Source organism: Athene cunicularia, assembly GCF_003259725.1.
Source record: "Athene cunicularia isolate RWA chromosome 20 unlocalized genomic scaffold, athCun1 chr20_part2, whole genome shotgun sequence".
Classification (NCBI taxonomy): Eukaryota; Metazoa; Chordata; class Aves; order Strigiformes; family Strigidae; genus Athene; species Athene cunicularia.
The window spans coordinates 897469-909675 of record NW_020799126.1 but is presented as its reverse complement, the minus strand read 5'-3'; the positions used below and the strand labels follow the sequence as shown (position 1 = coordinate 909675).

The 12207-nt window shown below is 51.7% G+C and overlaps 1 protein-coding gene across 1 annotated transcript; it reads right to left on the bottom strand.

The window, feature by feature from the left end:
• Positions 1-5157: 5157 nt before the first annotated feature.
• PLAGL2 (PLAG1 like zinc finger 2) lies at positions 5158-11002 on the bottom strand. Its single transcript, XM_026862370.1, has 3 exons — positions 9453-11002; positions 7545-7940; positions 5158-6655 (listed from the first exon to the last, which is right to left on the bottom strand). Exons 2-3 carry the CDS (start codon positions 7805-7807, stop codon positions 5434-5436), a joined length of 1485 nt encoding a protein of 494 aa, XP_026718171.1. The 5' UTR covers positions 7808-7940; positions 9453-11002; the 3' UTR covers positions 5158-5433.
• Positions 11003-12207: the final 1205 nt, after the last annotated feature.

Below are 12207 nucleotides of genomic sequence, written 5' to 3'. Positions count from 1 at the left end.
AAAAAAACGGGTTGCATGTTCCCTGCTCTCTACCTTTTGCGATGCCTTTGACCCTCCCTGTCGCTGCGATCTGCGGCCGCCTCCACCTCCCGCGTCCTCGCGGGCGCTGCGCTGCCGCCACTGCAGCGAGGAAAACGCTTCAGTCCCCCCCCCACGCGCTCGCCTGTGCACGTAAGGAGTAAAATGTGCTCCTGACAGACGGGCGGGCGAGGCGAGTCCCTGGTACGGGCCTGTCAGCAGCAGAACGTGCTCTCCCTACGGGGCAGCGCTCTCTGATTACCACCTGGTTTTGCTCGGCCCGTTCCAGCGCTTTGTGGCGTAACGTGGGGGCGAGCGCTTGGAAGGGCTGAAATACGTGGGGGGGATTCCTGCAGGACCCTGGTTATGCAGCAGGATGAAACAAGGACATCAGGGGTGGGGGGGCAGCGCGGGGGGAGCCCCATGGGGTGTGCAGTGACCAGGGAGGAGCCCACGGAGATGTGCTGGGGGGACGGGACGTGGCAGCCCTGGAAGGGAGGTGGGTCGGGGCGGCAGCGCCTTTCCCTGAGCAGCTCTGCAGGGGAGGGTCGTGCTGCTGCGGGGCCCGTCTGGGGAAACGGGCACAGAAAGGGTGAGCGGGGCCGGGCTGGGTGGCACGAGAGAAAAGAGTCCGGGGTGACCCAGTCCTGGCCCAGCACAACCCAAGGGCCTGCTCCGAGCGGGCAGGACCATCATCAGAGCTTCAGAGGGCGACTCCCACCTCTGAGAACTGGGACAAATACAAGAAATAGGTTATGAATGAGAAGCAGATTTTGGCTGAAGATGGAAACCCGTAAAGTTTTTATGAAGTGGTTCTGTTCGAGCCATTCATCCGCCTCGCTCTGGTGGCAGAATATCTGCAAGGCTTGGGCAGGCAATTAACTAAAAATAGGCACCCGAGGGAGAATTCAGTGAGCCTGAGTAACCGGGATTAGAGAGGATAAGCAAGAAGGTAGGGTGATGGGGAGAGCATCTTTGAAGATTTCTTTGTCAAAAATTTAATTGTAGGCAGTAGAAAATGCCTCTGCAGGGCTATTCTTTCCCGATAGCAAAAGGTGATGCAATGGTAGAGAAAGGAAATGGGGATTTTTCAGTGAACTGCAGGAAATCTTCCAAGCAGCTGCTATTCACCTGTCAGCAAGGAAGGAATTAAAGAACAAAGAGCTGAGCTCCCAACAAAAGTACTGAAATCCTCAATCTACCAGAGGGGAAAAAAGGGATTCCCATTGAAGTGACAACATTTTTCAAGGCTGAGGCGAAAGAGCAGGCACTATTGTGAGAGGGCCCGTGGGTGCTCCGACAACGAGCCAGTGGAAGCAGACGCAAGCGAATGTGTTGTGCCTTCACGCAAACGGATTCTGAGGGAGCCATAATCCCACGGGGAGAAAGAAAGATCTCCAGATTTTCACACAGCTCCGGAATTGTGAGCCTGGGAAGGACTGACGAGGTGAGTTAACCCTCCGCTGCCACGAAATGGCTCATCTTGTGTATTTTCTAAAAAGCCAGCTGGAATCATTCTGGTTCCCAGTGGGCCGTTACGTCCTCGCCCTGCGGAGAGGCCGGGTGTGAGGGGTAAGGGCAGGCACGCCCGTCCCGCCCTTTCACAGACCTGAGCTCCACATTGTGTGTCTTAGTTCTCCGCACTGTTCCCACTGAACACCCCCCACGCTTTAGAATATTCCTTAACTAAACCCTCCTGACCAGCCACCGACTGTAGTTGCTCCTCTCGGGCCCAGCCCGACGCCACCGTGCCGACACAGCTGTGCCTGGAGCGAGACACGAAATCCTTCATTTGGGCCTTCAAAGGCCTCGGTGGGGCCAGCGTGAGGCTTCTCCTGGCTCAAGGTTTGTCCCAGGTGACTTCCACCGGTTCCGACAGGCTCACCCTCCGAGCTCTCCCGCTTCCGTGCAGCTGGCGCTCTGTCTCAGATCTCCGCGGGGTGCAGCCCAGCCGAACCCCCTCGCCTGTATTCACCCAGCCTCTGCAAAACTACTGCTTCAGAAATTCCTCCCTTCCATCCGTATTTTGTGCCTCCCCGGGTGGCTGCACGTGTCCATGTCCCGGCTGACTCAGAGCACTCTCCCGTACCTCGGCGACGGCCAAAGCTGCCCCGTGGGTGACGTCACGCTCGGGCACCGGTGCTGTGGGTCCGTTTCACATCCACCATCCTCCCTCACAGGCTCCATTCCCGACGTTAATAACGAACTCGGGAGAGAAAGTAGCACATTGATTCGAAAATCCCTAACCTTGACTTAAAAAACAAAAAACAAACAACAAAAACCAAACCAAACCCTTTCTGGGATGAAACTTTGTTTTTCCATCACCTAGCTAGTGTCGTGGCTGCCGCTCCCTCACCCCACGGTCCTGCCCACACGCCGGAAGGTTTGCCAGGCCCTGCTGCAGCAATCTCCTCGCCAGGCGGCAAGTTCAAGGCTGTTTTACCTGCAGGCGCGTCGGCAGGAGCTCGTCTCAGGTGACTTCCACCAAGTCTCGTAACAGCCCGGTACTCCCCAGCTAACTCAGACTGCCCAGGGGTGCAGCTTAGATGCTCAAAGTCTTTTTTTTCTTATGAACAGCTGACAGTCGTTCGCTCGCTTCAGGAAACAATTTGTTTTGTGAACGCCATACTTTGTATTTCGCACGGAAGTAGCCTTGTTAAGTTTTAGATGGGCTGACAGAAAACCCGCAGGTTATAAACTGCTGTGGAATGGGAGGTTTGAGCCCATTCTGCAGCGCAAACACCCGGCCTGGGCTCCAGCGTGGCGCCTCGGGACAGCTCCCGGCGCTGGGTCAGGCTCTCCTCTCATCGCCACAGGTTATTGCGATTCTGCTTGTTGGAAGAGCTGTGGAAAGCAAATCACACGTGCAAATCATAGCAAAATGAATTCCATTTATTCTTTGACAGACTACTGGTAGGAAAAAAAGATGCCTGGCTCTAAGTTTAGCTACTGCTGCTAAAGGAATTCCAGTGATGACATCTGTTCAGAGTACAATGCAGGCAAAAAGCGGGAAGGCTGAACGTTCCGAAACAGGAGGAGGTGTGTGATGGCACTGCACAAACCTGATAATCCTCGCATGCAGTAAGAGATCAGCTCCGACCATTTATTTCTCAAAAAAAAAAAAAAATCCTCTCAACTGAAGACAGGGATAAGGCTTGCATAAAATTGATAACAGTGTGAAACTTTAATTTGCGAAGAGGAAAGCAATAGAAGACAGGCCTGAGGTATTCAGTGACGGTAAACAGAAGACTAGCTGAAATGCCCTATTTACCTTTTCTATGTTAGAGAACAAGAAGGCACTCGTTGAACTTCCAAAGGCAACATTTTACAGTGGAGAAAAGGAAGTACTGCATTTAACTCGGGGAGATCATTGCCACAGGATATTGCTGAGGTAAATAAATCTTATATTACATTTTGATACAAAAGTATTATTTGCAGCATTGCTGGCTAACCTAAAACAACTGATCTATGTTTTTGGAAAATCAATGGATCACTAAACAGTCATTCTGGGAAGAATTACTAAGCTAAATTAAAAATAAAATTCTCGAGTAAAACGGAAAGGGGGACAAGCCTATGAACAAAGGAGGCAGGGCCGCCGCGCGCCGGGACCACGGCTCAGCAGAGCAGCCTGCGCTGACGGCAGTGGGTGCACTGTGGGGAGAGGAGGGAGGACAGCGTCTGGCTTCGCTGACGGAGCTGAGATAACAGAGTAGAGGTAGATTTCGCATTTCCTAGATTTACGGAGAACAATATTGACAGATTTCCTGGTTGATACCGGCCCGCTCCACGCTGAGCTATGAGGCCCTGGGTGTCTGTATTCACCGAGGCGCACCGACGGCCAGCAAGACCGCCCGCCGCCCGTTACCATCTGCGGGGCAAGTCCCAGGACCAGGGAGCAGGAGACGACCCAGGCGCTAAAGGACATCAGGAGCTGGCGGCCACCCCCCAGCATGACCCTTCTGCCCCCAACGGGGAGACAGGCCGTGGAAGAACTGAAGAGGTGGGGCAGGAGGCCCTTGCTGGACCAGGGCTGGAACTCCAGGAGGCAAGGCTCGAGAACAAAAAGGCCGGTGGAACCAAATCCTGAGTGGAAGGGTGACTGCAGGCCCAAACCCTCAGCGTCTGTTAGAACTTTAGTGTTGGGGAAAATGCTTCCGATACACCGACAGTGTACGTGAAGCCGGGGCCAATTTTTCCGCCCAATCCCTGGATGGTATCACCCCAGGACTGAGGTAAATATCTCTCTCGAGACTGCTGCATGGATAAGCCAAAAGGGCACTGATCTCACCGGACTGTTGTGGTAAAAACCCCTCGAACCTCGTACTCTGCTCCTCATCTCAAGGCAACCTCCGGAGCGGGGCCTGCAGCCTGTCTCCAGCCTGGCCTTTCCTCATGCTTTGGTTTCCAGACTAGGTGCACGACCTGTTTGCCTCGGGGCGGGGGATGTTTAAAACAAACGGGGCTCCATCCATCCATCCATCCATTCACCACAAAACAAGCCAAGCCTGGAGAGCTGCTCCGTGCCCCCGCCGCGTGGAGAGCCAGAGAGAAGATGCGGGAAGCTGCTGCCGACAGTGGCAGAGGCTGAAGTGGTCCAAGCAGTGTATTTCCCCATGGGGGAAGAACATGACAAGTGAAGAGAAATCAGTGCAACCTGACTTCATTGTGTAAACAGTGTTCTAGCTACACCAGACATAAACCCAGTGTATTCTGGTGCCTCCTACTTTCATCATGGCGGAAACAGATTTGCGTTGTGTAAACAATGTTCACTGTAATGAGTTTAACCTAACGGCTCCGCAAAGAAGACTGAGGTGACATCTCTGAATTCGTTATGTAAACAGTCTCGTGGCTTAACACTGATGTGGAGTAAGCTGCATTCGGTGGAGGAAGCTGTTAGGTGCTGGGATGAGAGGTAGTGGGGAAGGACAGCCTCCCCCCTGTTGGCTTCATACAGAGCGGATATCCTGACTTCTCCTCCTTCTCCATGTGGAGGTGTTGGCTGTTCTGCCAGAATTGCAGTGTGATAACATGAAATGGAAGCTGGACTCTTCAAAAGTTTAGCCCAAGATGAAAGAGTCTCAACTCCTTCTCAGGGACAGTCCCTTCCCCAAGAGGAACATAGCTCCAGGATCTCAGGGAAGGTCAGTGCTAAGCGCGGCTCCTGATTCACAGATTAAAAATTAGATAAAATATATCCAGTCTATTAGCTGAAATCTTTTTGCTGTACAGGACTGGGACTTGCACAGGGGTATCTGCTGTTCCAGTCTACAAGTGCTCCCTCCAGAGATCAGAAACCTCCTGTCTGAAACAGCTTTGCAAAGCTTTCGCACCCCAAAGGGAAGGAAGAGTTGTGCGTTTTTAAGGCTCTCCACAAAAGGGTGACCAAAAGATCTGCTCTCCAGTGCTATTTTCAGCTTATTGGAATGCCTGGTGGAAACGTGGCAGTGTGGTTGTGCTCAAGCTGGAGGTGAAGACAGGGGGCAATGAATGAAGGGGCCCAAAGTTCAGCGAGGCCCCAGCTCCAGGAGATTCTTGAGGTTGATGTTGCAAAGTGGTAAGCAGTGGCTGCGTCTCCCCCTGCGAGTAGCCCATGACCAATCCCCCCGACGATACGGGTGGATTGCAAGGAGGAAGGTTTAGAGGGAGGAAGCCAAGAAGATGAGAAAAGTCCATGTTAGCAGCACAGAGAGCCTCTGAAAGGTTAGCAGGGCTCTTGGGAAGCAAAGGCTCATCCAGGGGGGGTGGCTGGGGCGAAGAGGACTGAGGCTCACCAGACGAGAGAGACAGGCTGCCAGGGAAGTCTGACAGAAAGCTGTCCACCTCTACTTTGGGTAGTTTCTCAGGCAAATATGAGGTAGATCCAAGCTGATACTTTGGAGGAGGTTGTGGTGGGGAGGAGATGGGAGAAGAAGACTCCAGAGGATAGCTCATTCCCATGGGAAGAGAATTAGGAACTAAAGAGTGGGGCATCCCTGAGCTTGGCATGGTTTGGAGATGTGTGCTGTACATGCCCACCGGCAACACGCCAGGGAAGCTCTTACCACCTATCATGTCTCTGGATGCCATACACAGGACGGGACTCAGCTCTTCCTTCACTGCCACAGACGAGCTGCAGCTTAGGAGACCCAGCATGTCAACCGGCTCCGTCTTAATCTTCAGCAGTTCCTGGGAGTGGCTTTTCTTCATGTGCCTGGTCAGATGATCTTTCCGCCCAAACCTCTGCGCGCAGTACTGGCACAAGAAGTCCTTCCGCCCCGTGTGCACCACCAAGTGCCTCCGCACGTCCTTGCGGGTGTAGAAGCGCCTGTCGCAGTGGTCACACGGGTGTTTCTTCTCCTTCGCCCCACCAGAAGCCCGTCGAGAATGAGCTTTGAGGTGCTCCAGCAGCACTTGGGTGCTCTCGAAGGTCTGCAGACACACCTTGCAGCTGAGATCCCCGCTGGCAGCCGCGTGCATGGCCAGGTGGCGCCTGAAGCCCAGTTTCGTGTTGTAGTTCTTGCCACACTCCGGACAGTGCAGGGCCTCCTTGTTGGGGTCGTGGGTCTGGAGGTGGTTGCGAAGGTGATCCTTGCGGTGGAACATCTTCTCGCAGTACATACACTGGTGAGGCTTCTGAGCAGAGTGCGTGGCCATGTGCCTTTTGGGAGAAAAGCAGGAACGTTATAGACCGGCGGCCAACCCCTAAGAGAACACACGCTACTTTTTCAGTATTTTCCTTGTGTTCTACGTTTCACGCCACAAAACCCCCAGAGGGGATCTCGCCGCCACGGGAGGTGCTGCCCTGACACCGACCCCAGGTACGGAGCCCGGCTCGGCAGTGCCCTCCCCAGCACCCACCACCTCCACACAGGAATACTTTAGTCCGCCGCTCAGCTCCTGTTCTCTCTGCTGAGGCTGTCAGCGGGGAAATGACAAAGAAAACCTTGGCAGTTTCTGACAAAAACCGCTCATCTGCTGGCGAGACGGCGTCGCTTCGTCGGGAGGCAGCAGGCTGGGGCAGTGTCTGCTGACAGCCACCGTGGACTGATTTCACCCTGGTGTCTTACACTCTCTGGCACTGTGGTTCATCTAGTTTCAAGTTCCTACCGATCAGTTTAATTATTCTACGCTGCATTTCAGTACATAAACAGGAACTCTACTTATTCATGCTCAGAACAACAGCTGCCACAGAAATATTCCTGTGATTAAAGTTAGAGTTTATGAAATGCGAATGCTGTTCTTGGTTTTCATTTTGGTTTTTAATCTGTGAACTTCACTTTCTGCTTCGATTTCCTCCTCAGTAAAACACAAAACAGCTAGAGCTCAGGATAAAGTACTATCTGAGGCTGTCTGGAGATAAAGCATTATCTGAGGTTCTCTGGAAGGTGCTTAGAGAGATGCCAAGTATGGTAACGTCTGGGACTCGACTGCTTTTCAAGGTAACGGGGGCATTTCCCCTCCTCCACCTTCTCAGAAATTCAAGCAAAAAAAAACATGAGGGAGGGGTTTTCCCCCTCTTCTGGCAGCAGCACTCAGCAGTTACCTACCTATAGAGCTTGTACTTAGAAGCAAAGGCTTTGCCACAGTGCAGCTGAGGGCAGTTGTAGGGTTTCTGCTCAGTGTGAGAAAGTGTGTGAGTTCTCAGCTTGTCCACGTTAGTGAAGGAAGTCTCCGATATTTCACATTGGCATTTTCCCTGACTTTCAGTCTCTTCACCTCTCGGTCTGGGGACTAATTTCCAGCCTGTCTCTTCCTCCTCCTGCTTTGCATCTTGAATCCAGTTGGGAACACTGGGAAAAAATGCCGTCATGGCAGGTCTAGTAGAACATGGCCATGTCAAGCAGAACTCGAGCCTGCAGGCGTCTTGCCGTGATGTTGTCCTGGTGCCGTTTTCTGTTGGAACCCTCTGTGAGCAAACTGCTTCAGCAGCAAAACATCTTCACCTGCAAGCACACAAGGGTTGGGGTTACGACGCTGCATCTTTCACCCGTGCACACAAAGACGTGTGAGCGTTCAGCAAGGGTTATAAACACGTGAAGATGCGTGTTCACGGACGTGGGCAACTCCCAGCTCCAGAATGTGTTTTGTTCTTTTCTCCCTTAACCCCTGTTATCTGAACAAAATCCTGTTAAACTTTTTCTGAATTACGTTTTTGTAACTATTAAGAGCCAGTGTTACCCGTTACATGCATTTTCTCCTGAAATATTGCGGGTAGGAGTCTCTTTGTAGCTCTAAATACCTCACCTTTCCCCGTGGGTTTTGTGGATCTCTCCTCATCGCCTTTCTTCACGTTCTTCACAGTCTATTCTCTCTTGCTCTTGATCTTTGCTCACACAAAATTCCCTTCTAGAGCTTCTCAGCAAAACTAAGGTTCTCTTCTATTTTTTCATCCACTCTGCCACCAACCTGGTGCACGAGCAAGGCCGTCTCCCAGCAAACCAGTCTGAGTTACCACACATGGGTCAGCGGGGCTGAGGAGGAAAACCTGCCCTTATCGGCAGCGCTGCACCTTTTTCAGGAAGGCAACAGACGCTGCTTCTCTTCAGGGTGTGATTAGTCACAGCATTTTCACTTTTCTACTGTGGGGCAGATTCTGCTTCTCTGGATTATTAAGTTTTCTACAGTAATGAGCAATTTTTATCTTTTTTTTTTTTTTTTTCCTCCTTTTACACTCTCATCCATTGATAAATGGAAGTTCAGACTATTTTCTGTTCAACAAAACATACCTCCTGTACGCTCTGCTGGCTTTCACGCTGCTGAAAATCTCCATTAATCTCTCTTAGCAGGCTGTTCTTGAGTTGTGTTTGTCCCGGTGGTAAAATACTGCATTTTTACACGGTTCTACCACCACCTAAACTGGTAAATGGTTAGCTGAACTAAACACCTCAGAAAAGATCTCTTGCACTGAATTTAGCTGCCTGAGAAACTCTTCTTAAAATAGCATCAAACCCTCAAGCTCTTTCTCACTCCATGATTGCTTCAGAGGGAGGAACTTCCTGCCTGCACATCAACACGAGTGCCAGTTGTGGGCAGGATGTGCAACTACGAGGGAACTAACCAACCCCCATTAAGAAAGTGCACCCCTGAACGTTATGAATAGCTGAAGTAACAAGAACTGTAACTACAGCATCACTCACAATCCCAGGAATGGTTCCCTCAGGATGGAAAACACCAGGAAATGGGATGACTCCGAGAAAATCTGTCAATATGAGGTTTGGAAATGTCCATCAAGAACAGAATTCAGTTTTGTGCAGGCTGAATCTACTCGGCCAGAGCAGAACAATAAAGGACTAGAACTGCTGAGGTGCCACTTTGGCACAAACCAGCGTGACCTGACGGCTGCTCCCACCCCTCGGGGTGCAGGAGCCCAGCTCAGAGCACTCTGCAGGTGTTCGAGACCCTGAATATTTCACCTCTGCACCAGAGGTGTGCCAGAAAAGATAAATGTTCTCTACCTCCTGCTTCAGAGCTGTGCACACGTTCCAGGAGCCTCTGCCGCTTGCGCTGGGTAGCTGCTGCCTTCCCTCTGAACCAGCTCAGCCATCTGTACCAGTTTCAGAGCTACCTGAAAGAAGACACAGTTTGAATTTGCTGTCTTTAATTGTATGGCACATAACTACCACCTTCAGAGCAAGAACCCAAACACAAATGAGATACAGTAATCTCTGTGATTGTAAAATTTCATCAGCTTTCCTTTAAAACTGTAAGGGTCTAGCAAGAAAAAGGGCTCTATCTGGTCTGTTTCTAAGTCTAAATGCACATCCTAGGACACTGACAGCTGTGGAATAAGACAGAAAAAACAAGATGAGGGTCTTGCATAGTATCAGTGAAACCCAGAAGCCACGGAAGGTTAACAGCATAATTCGTGCTTGGCTAGAAAACCCTCTGCACGACCTAGATATTTACATTTTTCCAAAAACTCGATTAGTTTTCTTAGTCACATTTCCACAAAGAACATTTCCAATGTGCTCCCTGTTCACTCGAAGCCTGTAGCCACCAGAGAGAAAGAGCCACCGCTGTGTCGAAATGCTCCACCTACACGCGTTCGGAGAACATCTTGTACCTCACAGTGCTTGTACCTGCACTGGGAAACCTGGTTATCTTAGAAAGTTCTGTGCTAGTCCTGGAAAAAATATGTCTAGCCTATGCAGCTCTAGAAATCTCAGATAAGTCGGTTACAGAAAACTCCCCTCACCGGATGAATCTTCCTCTGCCACAGTTCTGCAGAGGTTAAGAAGCTGGTGCGGGTAACAAAGAGCTGGCAAAAAATACAATCCACCTGTGAGCTGGATTCCCCCTGGCTGCCAATTTATATGAAATATTTCATTACTCCAGCCATCAGGTTTGTGCAAATTCAAGCTAGGAGAGCTCATACTGTACACTATCTAAGAGATTCTGGCCACAGAAAACAATGAAGTATGTCTGAGGTGGTACATGGTACAAAAAAAGCTCTCAGGCTTCACAAAAAGTCCCTGGGATAGAGTCTGAAACCTGCTTTGACAGTCTGTCCCACTGTTTAATGCTTCCCAAAGTGTGGTTCAAAGTACCACTAGAGCATTTCTGCAGTTCCTGCCCCTCGAAGTCACTCCTGTGACACGGAGCACCGTTCCTCAACCGTGTGGGAAAACCTTGTGACCTAGGCTGGAAACCAGATCGGGGAGCTGCCCAGGTTAAAAATAATCCGGAAAAAATAAAAAGGAACCTGGATGAGTTCTCTGGCCGGCCCAAGAGCAGAGCTGTGCTGATCTGGTGGCAGCGGGGCCGCCGCAGCAGCAGGCGGCAGGGACACGGGCCCTGGCAGGCTGCCCAGCCAGCCCCGGGACTGTGGAGCTGCCGTTTCTCTTTTCTAAAGGGCCTCTCTCGTGTCTGATCTGTATCTGGCTGTCCTTGGCTTCCACCTGCTCAGTCCCCTGTGCCTTTGCCGAGGAGCTGCTCCAGCACTGTCACTTCTCTTCCCGCAGGGACAGAGAAGTTGGCCCCGGGACTCCAGCGTCCCCTCGGTCCTCACCTCCCGCCTCCGCCCCGGCCCGGCTGTTCTACAGCTGCACACTGCGTGGCTGGAGGGACTTACCCAGCTGAAGAGTGACTTCTTTTTAATTTTTTCCTCCCCCACCCAGATCAGTCCCCCACTCAGGTCTGCTAAGCTATTTTAAGTTGTCAAAGCTTAAACTCGCTCAAGCGGAAGGTGCCAACGACATGGCAGAAAGCAGAAGCCTGAACCCAGGGCGGGCGCTCGGCCCCGGGCCGGTGTCGTTTCTCCAACCCTCTGCAGCGACCGCGGCCGTGGCGTCAAGCCCGGCACCGGCCCAGCGGGGCCACGCGTGCCTTCAGTGACCTTCCTACACGACAACCAGTGACCAGAGCACCTCAAACCGCCGCAGCCACGTCCTCGGAGCAGGTCCTTCAAAGCCCCGCACAGCATAACAAAACCACAGCCCACGTTACAGTGCTCTAACCAAGCCCAGCTCCGGCCACGGGCTGCAAGGCTCTGCTTCTGGACCTCTGATCCCTTTACAACTTTTCTACATCCTCTGCCGTTTTCCATTATCGGCTTCTTAATTACAAAGCAGGAAAAGTGGATACCAAACCTAGATGCGCAGCACCAGCCTTGCCAATGCCACACCTGGATGTAAACATCACCTGCCTACACATCCTGCATTGACCCTTTTTTTCCTACAGTTACAAACACCAACTCGTGTGTCATTCCCTGCTTGCCGCTATGAAAATCATTATTTTCTTGCGGCGAGTGACTTTGGCTGTTTATAGATATGTAGGTTTTTACATCCAAACAAGCTCATTTTTCTAGTTGAGCTGTTCAAGCCTCAGTATCAATTTCCCCCCACCTGATCACTTACAGATTTTGGAAAAACTCTGCATAAAGTTTTAAAGCCCAGGGAAAAGCTGCCGCCCCTTTCCCATAGGATGTAACCAGCCACACCATCCCCGCAGGATGATTTTCCCACCTGACCGAGCTCCTCTTTCATCCTCTACCTCCCTGACATGACAACAGACTCGGAATTTGAAAGCCCAAACACCTTCCCTGCACCACCGGGAAAGCTCCAAACGCCAACATGGCTCCGGGATGATTTATTTACGCTACAAAACCCCGCTCTTTTCACTCGCTCAACCCCGAAGTGGCTGCAGAGCCCCCAGGACAGAGCGCGGCCGTGTTGGTTGCAACTAGCGGGGCTACCGGGGGAAAGGGGGCGG